Here is a 12,996-nt window from a genome sequence, read left to right as displayed (position 1 = left end):
TACAACAATGCAACACTTAAAACCTACAAGGATGTATAATGCTAGAGGAAAACGGCAAGATTAACAATTGTGCAAACGTACACTGACCACGGTTACGGAACACGTGCAGACCCGTGGATGGCAAGACACAGAAACAGGAAGAGTGGGTTACGGTGGGGGCAATGTGCGGAGGTTTTTTGTTGTTGTTACTGGTTTTTAAAGATGAAGTTTCTTTCATTTTTGGCTATATTCTTTAATAAAAGACAGAAAAGACCACCTGCAGCTGGGCCTGCAGCGAGCGCCGCGCTAGCAGACTCTGGATCACGTTGGTCCTGTCCAGACAGTCCATGCAGTTGCTACGGAACACGCCCTCCTGGTTTGTCACCACGTTGCCAGAAGCGTCCACTAGAAAATAACTAAAACATATTTGTATAAACACTCTCATACCAAAGTCAGGTAACTCTACTCAGGACATACCTTATAACACAGGTCTCCCATCAGTGACATTATAAAACCGGTAAATTCACAGATCAGACAGGAAATGCATGGGCCAGGTATATCTGATGACCACAGACCAAAAAGAAGTTTCAATGGCGGACGCAAGAGCCCCCCATCCAAAAACCAACCGTGGCAGCAGAGATTGTTCCACCCGAAAGGTGAAGACGCAGAGCTGGGAGTATTACAAAGGTTGCTATGGACATCGACCACGTTTCCCTAAGGCCAGGAGACGCCTTCCTTTGACCTCCTACGCCCCATATATCAGGACTTCTCAAAGCATGGTCGCCGTACTGTCCATGTCAGAATTCCCTGAGTTGTTCATTAAAAATGAAAGTGCTTGGCCTTGAGATAAATTGAGTACAAATCTCCGAAGCAAGGGTTGGATACTATGCATTAAAAATATTTAAAAATCTTTTCTTAAAATGGGTAATATATGCAAATAGTACAAAGTTTATAAGGTGTGATAGGGTAGTATTTGAAAGATCAGTTTCCCTTTCTCCCCTTAACTACCCAGCAGCTGTCTGGTCTGGGCTTGGCCCTGGTGACCATCCGTGTGTTCCCTTTATTTCTAACCATCTTCCCAGGTGGTTCTACGTACTGAAAATCCACCAATGCACAGTGTACAGGTGAAGAGCATACAAACAACTGGTCTGCTAGCTTCAGCTCCCCAGGCAACTGAGTAGCCGTGTAACTTGAGATAAGCAACTGCATCTCTCCGAGCCTTGAGATTTTCATCTACAAAATGCAGCTGACAGCGCCACCATCAGGCTGCTCTAAGGTTAGGATGAGCTCCTGCATGATGCACACAAATGCTCAGAAGAGTGTACAAGGAACACCAGATAATATGAATTAATTAATAGGACAAAATGGTAGAACGGTTTATAGATTCCTTCTTCTGGATTTAAATTAATAAAGAGTGACATATGCAAAGTACAGCAAACCTGCGAACCAGCACAGTATATAACACAGTAAACACACACAGGAAGCACCATAAATATATTCAGGCCCTTTGATCCATTAATCCTACTCTCAAAAATTGATTTTAGGAAATAATTTACGTAACTGAAATACATATATACCCAGCGTGATCCGCTGCAGCACAACCTTTGGTGGTAGACGAGAAAAGGAAAGAAAGCAGATACTCAACAGGAAGGAGAGCACTGAACTAAAACTGCACCATGACACAGCGGAATACAGAACAGCCATTAGACACTACCACCACAAAGACTAGGAAGGCTAAGGGCAAAATATCTTAAGAGAACGTTTAGTGAAAACAACGGAATATAAAACAGTAGTAAAGTAATTCCAATTATGTAAAAATTTGTAAATGTGGGAAAGCTATTAATCATAAAAATATGAAAATACCTAACTATGGGCCATTTTTAAGAATTTAAAAATATTTTTAAATCACAAAGCCTCATATTTCCAATAAAAAAACCTAAAAATACTAGTAGAGAAATGCTATGGACCCGGAGCAGTGTGCCTATAAGTCTGCTAGATAATGCATACTAAATATGACCCCTGCCTTCGAGCGCCACAGGGAGATAACATAGCTTACCTTAATTCATCTTGCATTTCTGCCACCTGATCCAATAAAATACTTAGTCGATCCCATCTCATATTTTTACATTCCTTATGAAAGTCGAAGGCAACGTATCTACCAAAAGAAAAGATATTTAAAACTGACCAAAGATTATTCATCTTCCTCCTCCTACTACCACCATCATCGCTGATTCTCCTCTCTCTATCACAGATTTCCTGGGAACAGCAGAGCCTCCCTCACCCTGGGTGTTCCCGCTGTACACACATGCCCACCTTCTCATGGGCATTCTCGATGGAAGGAAAACCATGCACACACATACTCTTCCACTTGCACAGGTTCTCCTAGAGGCCCTCAGGTAGGACTACAGAAGCAGCCCAGCCAAATGCTAGAGAAGTGAGCTCAGGTTCAGCAACCATGTATGTAATAGAAAGCAGCCTTCTCCAACTGATGATCTACCATGAATTTTCTTCTCTGCCCCCATGTACAAAGAACAGGGTCCCATTTTATTATTTTTCTCCATTTAAATGGTCAAACTTGATTCAGTCCAAGGAGGGTTGCTAGGGGTTCTGACAAGATCAGAACAGGACAGTAGCCACTTTGGTTAGTTACTGTCCATACTAACAAAAAAATTCCCCTTTACCAATATCTATCTATACATCGCACATACATGTGGTAGAGAGAATTTTCTTTTCTGTGACTGTGTAACGGGCTGCTTTCAGTTATCTAGTATTTAAGAGGCACGACTCTGTGTCAGAACACATTGGACAGTGACGGTGTCCTACCACGAGCTGAGAAATGCTGCCCTGTGAGAGGAGGAAAAAATCATTAACCAACTCCTGGAAGTCCAGGGAGGAAGAATGAATGTGGAGAGTCTGAACACTGTGGACACGTGAAGATTCTCATCTAAGTTCTGCCCAACTTCCTCCTCAGGGGTCAAGGTGAGTCACAGAGGAGGGGGCCGACTGGAAGCATATCACGCTGTCTACAGAGCACCCTTCAGAGGAGGTGTCTGGTCTCGCGTGACTCCCTTGGCCGCAACAGACTGAAGGGGCATCACCAGGGTGTGGGCTTCTAAGCAGGTCAAGGCAGGGGCTGCTACCACCTCAGTGGTTATCTCAGGTGAGAAATTAGAAACAAAATGAGAAATCGCTACGAAAATAGAGGTGAGCCAACTGAGAGGTTAGGTGCTGGGAAGACTGGGGGGGGGGGGCGTGAGGAGCGTTTTCAATGTCAGCTCCACTAAAAGTGGCAGTGGGACAGTTACTTTTGGAGTGCTGTGACCATAAGTCATAGCTCCGGACCCGTTTGAAGAATTTAAGTAGCTCACTAGCACCTAAATGCACTTGGATTCTTAAGTTCATATATCCTTATAAAATCGCATTTTTATCTTCTAAGTTACATAGTTACATTTTGATAATGATTTTAAACACATTAATTTACGCTGAACCCAACTTCTTTCAAAGTTCTAGGAAGAAACCCTTAGAGACACCTTGCACTTTGCACATCTCATTATTCCATCTAGTAGTTTCCAAAACCATAACTTTCCATTGCTAATATGTCCCACCACTGCCCAGAAGTGCAACTGTATAACTTTTCTCTTTCTGGTCAATCACCAATCCATCAACTTAATTTATTCAATTTACTCAAAAAGTCATAATGGTTAAAAAAACTAAAAAGTGAATCAGTAAACTAAAAACTACTGTGTTTCCCCAAAAATAAGACCTAGCCGGACAATCAGCTCTAAGGTGTCTTTTGGAGCAAAACTTAACGTAAGACCTGGTCTCATAAGATCGGGTCTTACATTAATTTTTGCTCCAAAAGACACCTTAGAGCTGATTGTCCGGCTAGGTCTTATTTTCGGGGGCACACGGTAAAAGTGAATATCCTCTAAAAACCTAAAAGATAACAATAAATCTACCATTTAATTTCACTTTCACCAACAGACTTTCATCCCTGCTATAACATGTTTATTAAGTAAAAAAAAAAAAATCTAAATATACTTTTTAACATGCTCTGTCTGGTGGTCTTTAGAACTCATAGAAGGGAAGTAACAACGGCTTTGGGGTGTTCACTCTTTAGCAGCAGGTGCCCTCCATGTTCCCTGGAACACCAAGGGCATAACTGTGGCCTCTGACTTACGCCTTAAGTTCTCAAAGCCAGCTGCTGCTACAGACTCAAGACAGCTCTGGAGGCGAGCACACCTCTGGAACCACTCTGGGGCAGAGGGTCTTAACCAGGGGTCTACATAGGAGCCAGCACACAAACTTCTTCCAGAATATACAAGCTGGACTCCAAACCCCCTGATTCTGATTTTTCAGTCTGAGGTACATTCTGAGTAAGTTCCTCTGAGGATACCAGGACACATCCCGGTTAGGGATCCCGCCTGTTAGTCCTCCAAAGTGTGTTTGGGCAGGTTCTACTGTGAGAAGGCAGAAATGGGCACGGGGTGAGTGAGGGTCTGATGAATTTGCTACAGCTTCTGAATTAGACAAAACGGACAAATTCTTCCCCAAAGATTCATGATGTCATTCTATTTTTGTATATGTTTAAATTTTTCCATAGGTTAAAAAAATTTTTTAAAAAATTTCTCCTTAAACAGCCCAGTACTCTTTCTTCGGAAAGGTTTCCAAGTGGCCTGTGACCACTCCTACCAGAGGAGAGCCCCACTTCCTGCCCATTTCCTGCTGCAGAAAATTCCAAATGGGCTGATTCATTACCTTGTACGTCTCCACAGAGGGCAACTGTTGATATTTTAGGATCCCCATCTTTTGACACGGCTACACAGACTTTACAACTGTTGCCTGGTGCCTTATAGGAGAGGTAGAGCTGCCACTCCAGACAAGGCCACCAACCAAAGCCAATTGCTCCAGCTCATGTGGTGGTTGGGACCACAGAGACTACACCAAGCAATCACGAGTAACTGCAATTCGTGACCCACCGGCCACAGTGTCACAAAGCCTCAAGGAGGGGATTTTAATCAGGGACTAAACTTCTACAAAATTCAAATTAAAACTCAACTGTTAAGAAGTTATTCTGCCCTAGAAATTATGCCAGAGAAAATATCAAGTCTACATCATGTTTCGATCTAGTACTAAAAAAAGAAGCTGAAATGTAATATGTCTAGTGAGAGGTGTGTACTTGTGAATATATGCAAACGCATGTGTAATATAAAAAGCCCTACAACAGATTTCTAGTAAGGTACCTGATCATTCCACTTGCCAAGGAAGACACCATTGTTGCAAATGCCTGTTCAAGCGGCTTCTCTGAGCCCTTCTGGTTAACCTGTAAAAAATTTAAAACACCATGGTTTTCTTTTAAGGTTACTTAAAAGCAGAGAGTGACATCAGCAAAATGGTGGACGAGGGAGCTCCAAGCTCTTGTTCCCTCACAAAAATACTGAAGCTGTCTGAACCAACTTTGTAGGAGCTCTGAAAAACAATCAAAGGTTTACAGCAACCAAGCACTCACTCAAGACAAAGCCATATTCAAAATCATAGGGCAGTTTTTTGGCATTTTTATTTGCCCTTACCCCACCTCCCTTTCCAGTACAATGACGGTTGTAGTCTTAAGCAGTGGCAACCAGGCTCTTAGCTCCCCTCCCCAAACTGAAGGGAGCAGACCAGATCTTATTTGCAAATTATTGTGTATGTTTTGTTCTGACCTGAAGGACTGACTCATTTATCTGTTTTGCATAACTGAACACAAGCAGGAAAAGTGGTGGACATGCTCTAAGAGCAACAAGAGGGCTACAAACCAACAGACGCCTAGGGCAAGAGATTTTGGGGACAGACATAAATTAGACCATATAAAGCCTGCAGAAGAAGCTGGGGTGATATTCTTTGGAAACTAGGACATTCAAAAGCAGTCACCTCTAAGGAGGACCGTAGAAAGCCACATGCATACCCAGGCACGATGCATGCTCAGAAAAGTCCTGAGAAGACCGTAAGTCTTCACCTCAGACTGACCCCTAGGCTCAGAGCAAGCCTAGCTAATGAGTGAAGGACCACTCCAGCACAGAACCACTCTGCAGAGACTGGGAGCTGACACTGTTCTCTCTCTCTCTTTTTTTTTTGTCTGTTTCAATTCCTGGCATTCAAGGAAATCTCTGTCAAAACATTAGCTGAACATGAGCTGAAAGAACAGACTTCAGTGAACACAGACAACAAAGAACAGTCTTTGCAAATATAGTTTGGAGAAGTCTCAAAACAAATGGATTACTACAGCCTTCAACAATCAAAACAAAACCAAAATAAAAGACAGCAAACCCATGGGAAAGGAGACTCTGACTTCCAGAATTACCACATTAGAACCATACAATGCCCAAATTTCAACACCAAAAAAATAAGAAAACAAGGCGCATTCAATGGAAAAGGATAAACTGACAAACCATCCCTGTGGAAGCCTTAATAGAAAAAGGTTTTAAAACAACTGTCTTAAATATGTTCAGCGCTAAAATAAAAGAAGGACAAAGAACTAAAGGAAATCAACAACACAATATATGAACAAAATGATAATATCAACAAAGAAACAGAAATTATTCAAAGGAAACAAACTAAGCCTGGAGCTGAAAAGTACAAAACAGAAATTAAAATTTCTCTAGAGGAGTTCAAGAGCACATTTGAGCAGGAAGAAAAAAAAAATCAGCAAACTTGAAGATAGGACAAATGAAATAATCAAGTCTGAGAAGTAGAAAGAGAAAAGAATGAAGAAAAGTAAACAGAGCATAGGGGAATTCTAGTAAACCATCAAGTGGACAATATACTCATTATGGGAGTCCAAGAAAGAGAAGAGAGTGAAAGGGGCAGAGAAATTATTAAAGAAAAAAATTACCAAAAAAATTTCCAAATTTGAAGAAAGATATAAATCTTCAAATACAAGATATGCACCAAACTCCAAGTGTGATAAACCCAAAGAAACCCACACTAAACACACTATAATCAAACTACTGAAATACAGAGAGATATTGAAAGTAGCAGGAGAAAAGAGATTTGTCACATACAGGAAATTCTCAATAGAATTATGTGCCAATTTCTTTTCAGAAACTTCAGAAGCCAGAAGGCAGTGAGATGATATATATACATAAAGTGCTGAATGAAAGAAAGGAACTGTCAACCAAGAATTCTATATCTGGCAAAACTGTCCTTCAAAAATGAGAGAGAAAAAGAGCAAACAAAACTCAAAGCTAGCAAAGAGAAGGAAATAAAAACAGACTGAAGCAGAGAGAGAATAAGAAATAGAAAAACAATAGATAAAAATAAATGAAACCAAAGTTGGTCCTTTGAAAAAAAACTCAACAAACTGATAAACTTTATAGCTTAATGACACAAGATGTAAAAAACTATAAAACTCTTAGAAGAAAACATAGGAGAAACTCTTCATGATACTAGTTTGGCCATGATTTCTTGAATATGACATCAAGAGCACAGGAAACAAACAAAAAAAAGATAGTAAACTGGATTTCATCAAAATAAAGAAAACTTCGTGTATCAAAAAAGCATTATCAAAAGAATGAAAAGACAACTCAAAAAATGGGAGAAAATACTTGCAAAGCATATATCTAGTAAAGGATTAATTCCAGAATATATAAAGAACTACTATAACTCAACAATGAAAACAACAAACAACTTGTTTAAAAATGGGTAAAATGCTTGAATAAACATTTCTCCAAAGAAGATACACAAATGGTCAATAAGCACATGAACAAAATGCTCGACATCATTGATCATTAGAGATATGCAAATCAAACCTACAATGAGACACCACCTCACACCCATAAGGATATCCTTATCCCGTAAGGATAGCTATAATCAAAAAGCAAACCAAAACAAACCCAGAAAATAACAAGTGTTGGCAAGGATGTGGAGAAATTGGAACCTCGGTGCACTGTTGTTTGGGAATGCAAAATGCTGTAGCTACTGTGAAGAACAGTATGGTGGTTCCTTAAAAAGTTAAACACAGAATTACCATAAGATCCAGCTATTCCACTCCTATGTACAGACCTAAAAGAACTTGAAAGCAGGGACGCAGATATTTTCACACCCATGTTCACAGCAGCATTATTCATAATAGCTAAAATATGGAAACAATGCAATGTCCATCGATGGATAAATGGATAAAGTGTGCTATGTACATACAATGGAGTGATATTCAGCCTTAAAAAGGAATAAAATTTTGATACGTGCTGTAACAAGAATGGATCTTAAAAACATTACACTAGGTGAAATAAGCAAGACACAAAAGAACAAATATTCTACGATTCCACTTATATGGGGCACCGAAGAGAGGCAAATTTAGAGATACAGAAAGTACAACAGTTACCAGGGACTGAGGTGACAGAGATAAGAGGAAGTTATTGTCTAATAGACATAGTTTCTAATGAAAACTTCTGGAAATGGTCAGTAGTGATGTTGTACAACACTGTGAAATATTTAATGCCACTAAATTATACACGTAAAAGTGGTTAAAATGGTAAATTTTATGTTACAAAAAAATATCAATTTTTTTGTGTTGTTCCCCAAGAAACAAGAAACATACCAGGTTGATTATGACTTGTTTTCCATAAATAATTACTTGTGAGTCAAAATGCCTTTGGAAACCATCCATCTAGAAAGGAGAAGAGAGGTATATGCTTTACCAAATTATAAGAATATTTGTAAGATTTTTTTTTCAAGTATCTTCGCAAATAGTAATTATAAATCACTCTGCTCTGAGCTGCATACAACCATTTTAATTCTGAGCAGAATCTCAAATAGAATACACTAAATACTCCAAACATCACAGAGTTACAAATCTTACTGAGATCCCTAAAATCTAAATTTGTGATGCCATTCAATCATAGCTTGTTTTTCCACATTTCTAACATGCCATCTATACAATCTTTTTGTTTAGAGGTTCACTATGGGCCAGAACCAAGGAGAAAGGCCTCAAAGATGTTGCATTCTGACTTATGAGGAATAAATACCTGCTCTATACATAAGCTATAAATGCCACTAAGCTTCAATTTTTAGCCAATAAGAAAAGCATAAAAGGTACACACATGATTTGCTACTTTGTTGATCTGTGGCCGTGGTTTGTACTTGAGGTTTGGTCTTTGAGACCAGAAAACCGGTATTGATCCTCTAGTCTAAAAAAAAAAAGAAAGAAATGTGAAAAGAAACATATACACAACACACAAACTTGTTTTTCTGTCAGAGGTATATACATATCAATGACTGCAAAGGAAAAAATATAAATACAACCTACCAACTATGAAAGAAGTCCATGCGTACCTGCTAAAATTCATATTTTGTTGGAATACACTTGGAAAGGGCTTTTTCTCCTGGTTTTATATACATGACACTAGTGTAGTACACAGTTCAGTGTTTCCCCTAAATTCTAAAATAAATCAATGTATCTGAGTAAAAATTAACAAGTTATGTCTGTCATATAATTTAGCATTACAATAAAATTGGAAAATTGCTTTATTCACTCTCAAATAAGTACGTTTATGAACTTATAGGTATGTTTAGCCACAAATGCTCTGGACCAGCAAATGATGGGCAACTCCACAAGGAGACCACAGGAAAGAGAGCTTATCTTACAATGAAGTTCAAGGCAGGCTGTCATGGGCCTGTCCTGTCATCACTGCCCTGAAAGAGTCTCAAGAGTTAAGCTGGGAGGTGGCTCCATTTCCATAAGCTCTGCACTCTCTACCCTACCCTCTGTTAGGGATTTATTTCGAGGGCAAGAAATGTCAACAACTGAGTGCTGGATTAATGGAATATCTGTTTGGGGTGAACTTTTTCCACACTGTAGACAATGATATTACTTTAAAAGGCAGGGGAGGGGAGGGGAATTTCAGTAACATGACAGAAAATGATCCAAGCAGAAAAGGCCAGCTGCCTGGCTGCCTGACCGACACATTCACTTGCCTGCACAAACGAAGCCTGGCTCCCATTGTAGTGCACAATTTGTTCTGTTTCTACAAAGTTGGCTGCATGGCCTTCAGAATCAATTCCTGAATTGAAAAAAATTAAAATTAGCTATGTTTAGGACATATGAAATATGTCAGAAACTTACTAATTCAGTTTAACTTGGAGAGAAGAATTAAGTCAGTTCAAATTAGTGGAAAAGTACTTATAAAAATAAAATTTAAACAAATGCATAATACATGACCAGAAAGCTAACAGAAGCTCACGCATTTTAAACAGGCTTAAGGGGAGAATATTAATATTCACCTATTAATAAACAGATGAAGTTGGCTGCTATTTAATATATCAATTACTTAAACACACACAATCCTGTAATTCCTCTAAAACAGTGTTTCTCAAACTTGAGATACGTTTTAAAGAAAAAACAAATTCTCAAGGACCCGAGAGTATGCCTATAAATCCCAGTTGGAAAAAAACTACTGTTTTGAAAGTTAAAACTATTAAACACAATATTTAATGCAAATGTGCGCCATTATGTTAATACTACTTGTTACAATAATGGAAGTGGTCCAGCAGATGTTTATAATGATTTTAATTATCAAAACGAAAGCACAAAAATTTACATGATCCTAGAATTTCTATAACTCCATGAATATACCCCCACAGAGGCTAGTTTGCAAAGCACTGCTCTAGTGTTTATTCTTAATGCTGGTTAGTCCTTTCAAATATTTGAAACATTCCTTTACAGCCTTGTTTACATGACCTATTTTTACTAAGAAAAGCTTGCTGAGCAAAGGCAACTTTCAAGCTAGTCCCTGACTCAAATTACCAAATTATCAGGAAAAAATCAACACATTTTTAACTGTTTTGAATATCTGTTAACATTCTTTCTATCTGATATATTTCTCAAAGATAACATTTTGAGGAGTTAGGTATCAGGCTTTTTTGTTGATATATTGCCAGAAGGGACAAAATTACTGAGTCAAATCAGTATGAAATGCCTTTTCAATACCCATTAAAATTATCTGTCAGAAGCATGGGCTATACTTGGTTCTTTCCACAGTTCCCGTTAAGAAATAATATATAGTTATTTTAAAAAGTGAGAGAGTGAGTGAGAGATCGAGAGTGTGGGTTTGTGAGTATGTATGTGTGTGTGAGAAAGAAAGATCTTTATGAGAAGATTTCCATAATATATTAAGTTTAAAAAGAAAACACAACCAAAGTGCAAGAAAATGCACACAGTATATACAACCACTGTCCACAAAAAGAAGAGAAGAAAGAAAACACACCTGTAATAGGATAAATAGAAACTAAAAGATTAGTTGATGGGAAGTAGCTGGGGGGTAAGGTAAGATGCAGCAGATGGGGTCAGAAATGAGAAATATTTTGATTGCTTATCTTTTGATACTTTTTGATACCTGAACTGTGTCAATGCATTACCTGTTCAAAAAACTTAATTAAAAATGTCTCCATCCAAGAAAATCTAGTTACAAGGGAGCTGCTAAGTCTAACTCTGCTTCTGTAATCTTGGCCAGCTCACTCATTAAATGTCTTTCTTCCTTTGCTGTATCACTTGTAATTAACCTTTATAACTGCCTGGCCCAAAACGTCTACGTTTATCTAATGGCCCTCAGGATTTCATTCGATAGTCTCAAAAAAAGAAACTCGTTTTCATAATGACAGTAACTTTTAACAGAGATTTTAAAAGCTTGGTTTAAGAAAATGAGCATTTGCTAGTACAAAGCCTCTTAGAGAATACATGCTCAAAATGTAAATCTTTAAAATTGAAGGCATAAAGTCAAATGTCTAGCTTTATGCACGCAAAAAAAGCAAGAACAAGAACAAAAAAGTACTTCCTGATATGAGTTTAGGTTATTAAAAACTACACTGAGTCCAGCTGTGCTTTCAGACATCCAGCAAATAACATATCAGTTCCTCTGAAAGCAGTTAGAAGCAGTCTATAATGTCTCTTCACTTTTGCAATGTAACTACAGTAGCTGGAGTAAAGCACAGAAGACCTACCCAATTATTATAATGAAGCAGGAGATATTTAGTGAAGCTATAAAAGTAATAATGAAAACAAATAGAATACAGAAGGTTACAGTCGTGTCACTGTAAAACAAAACATTAATTAATTAGTGATACATACAAGCCAGTACTAAATCATGCTGACAAAATTAATCTCACCTCTTACATAATAGCGCACACCAGCTCTGAAGCAACTCCTCCTTGAGATGAGAATCCAATCAAAGTATTTCCCATTAATAGAACATGAGTGCATAGTAATAACTTACCCACATTAAGAAAATATAACATATGTAGAAATTACATGTATTATTTCCAGAATAAACAATGTTGACAAATTGTATGCAAGATAGGAGTTTGGTATGAATCTAAACCTACTTGGTATCTACAGAAAACACGCTGCACGTGTCCAAATGGAAGCCGGGATGATCTTCAGCCTCCCTCCCACCTCTAGACTCTTCCATTCACTCTGGCCAAAAACTTAGATTCATAGTAAACTCTCTTTTATGCCCTATGTACGATCTGTAGAGAATCCTGTTAGCTCTACCTTCAAAACTTATCTAGAGCCGACCGTTTTTCACCACCATCACTGCTGTCCTCCCGGTGTCCCAGGCAACGTCACTTCTGACCCAGATGACCGAAACTGCCTCCCAATTAGTCCTGGTCTGCTCCCTTGCTGGCCTTTGGCCATTCTCTAACATCACTGTCACAGCGATCCTGTCTTATGCCTACACTCTACTTAGATCCCAGTGGTGTCTCATCCCAGTTAAAGACAGAGCGTGTTTGGCCACGCACAATCTGGGCCCAGCTTCTTCCCGGACCACCTTTCTCCATCCACTCTGCTCTAGTCATGCTCCTGCTTTGGGGTCTTTCTTCTTGCTGATCTCTCTTGATGCATCTGAAACATGTAACTATATTTCTAGTCAAGAAACTACATTAAAGCTAATATTAAGCTTTAGATCAAGCTAAATGTATAAAATGTTCTAAAATTGCCTAGAAAGAGTATTCTGTAATCTCACTTGATATTGTCCATTCTCAATT

General features: G+C 38.6%; 1 protein-coding gene across 1 annotated transcript in view; it reads right to left on the bottom strand.

Annotated features, from left to right (window-relative positions):
* Positions 1-12,996, bottom strand: part of SACM1L (SAC1 like phosphatidylinositide phosphatase) — a 49,799-nt gene that overhangs the window by 8,547 nt on the left and 28,256 nt on the right. The window contains exons 8-14 of the mRNA XM_081073122.1: positions 12,118-12,219; positions 9,931-10,016; positions 9,057-9,143; positions 8,555-8,623; positions 5,223-5,302; positions 2,036-2,134; positions 257-395 (exon numbers count right to left, since the gene is read on the bottom strand). Coding sequence (XP_080929248.1) covers positions 257-395; positions 2,036-2,134; positions 5,223-5,302; positions 8,555-8,623; positions 9,057-9,143; positions 9,931-10,016; positions 12,118-12,219 — 662 coding nt within the window. The remainder of the gene's footprint in view (positions 1-256; positions 396-2,035; positions 2,135-5,222; positions 5,303-8,554; positions 8,624-9,056; positions 9,144-9,930; positions 10,017-12,117; positions 12,220-12,996) is intronic.

The sequence above is a fragment of the Rhinolophus hipposideros genome (genome assembly GCF_964194185.1).
Source record: "Rhinolophus hipposideros genome assembly, chromosome: 14".
In the NCBI taxonomy this organism is placed as follows: domain Eukaryota; kingdom Metazoa; phylum Chordata; class Mammalia; order Chiroptera; family Rhinolophidae; genus Rhinolophus; species Rhinolophus hipposideros.
Note: the sequence above shows the minus strand (reverse complement) of the source record. Positions and strands in the feature narration are given on the sequence as shown.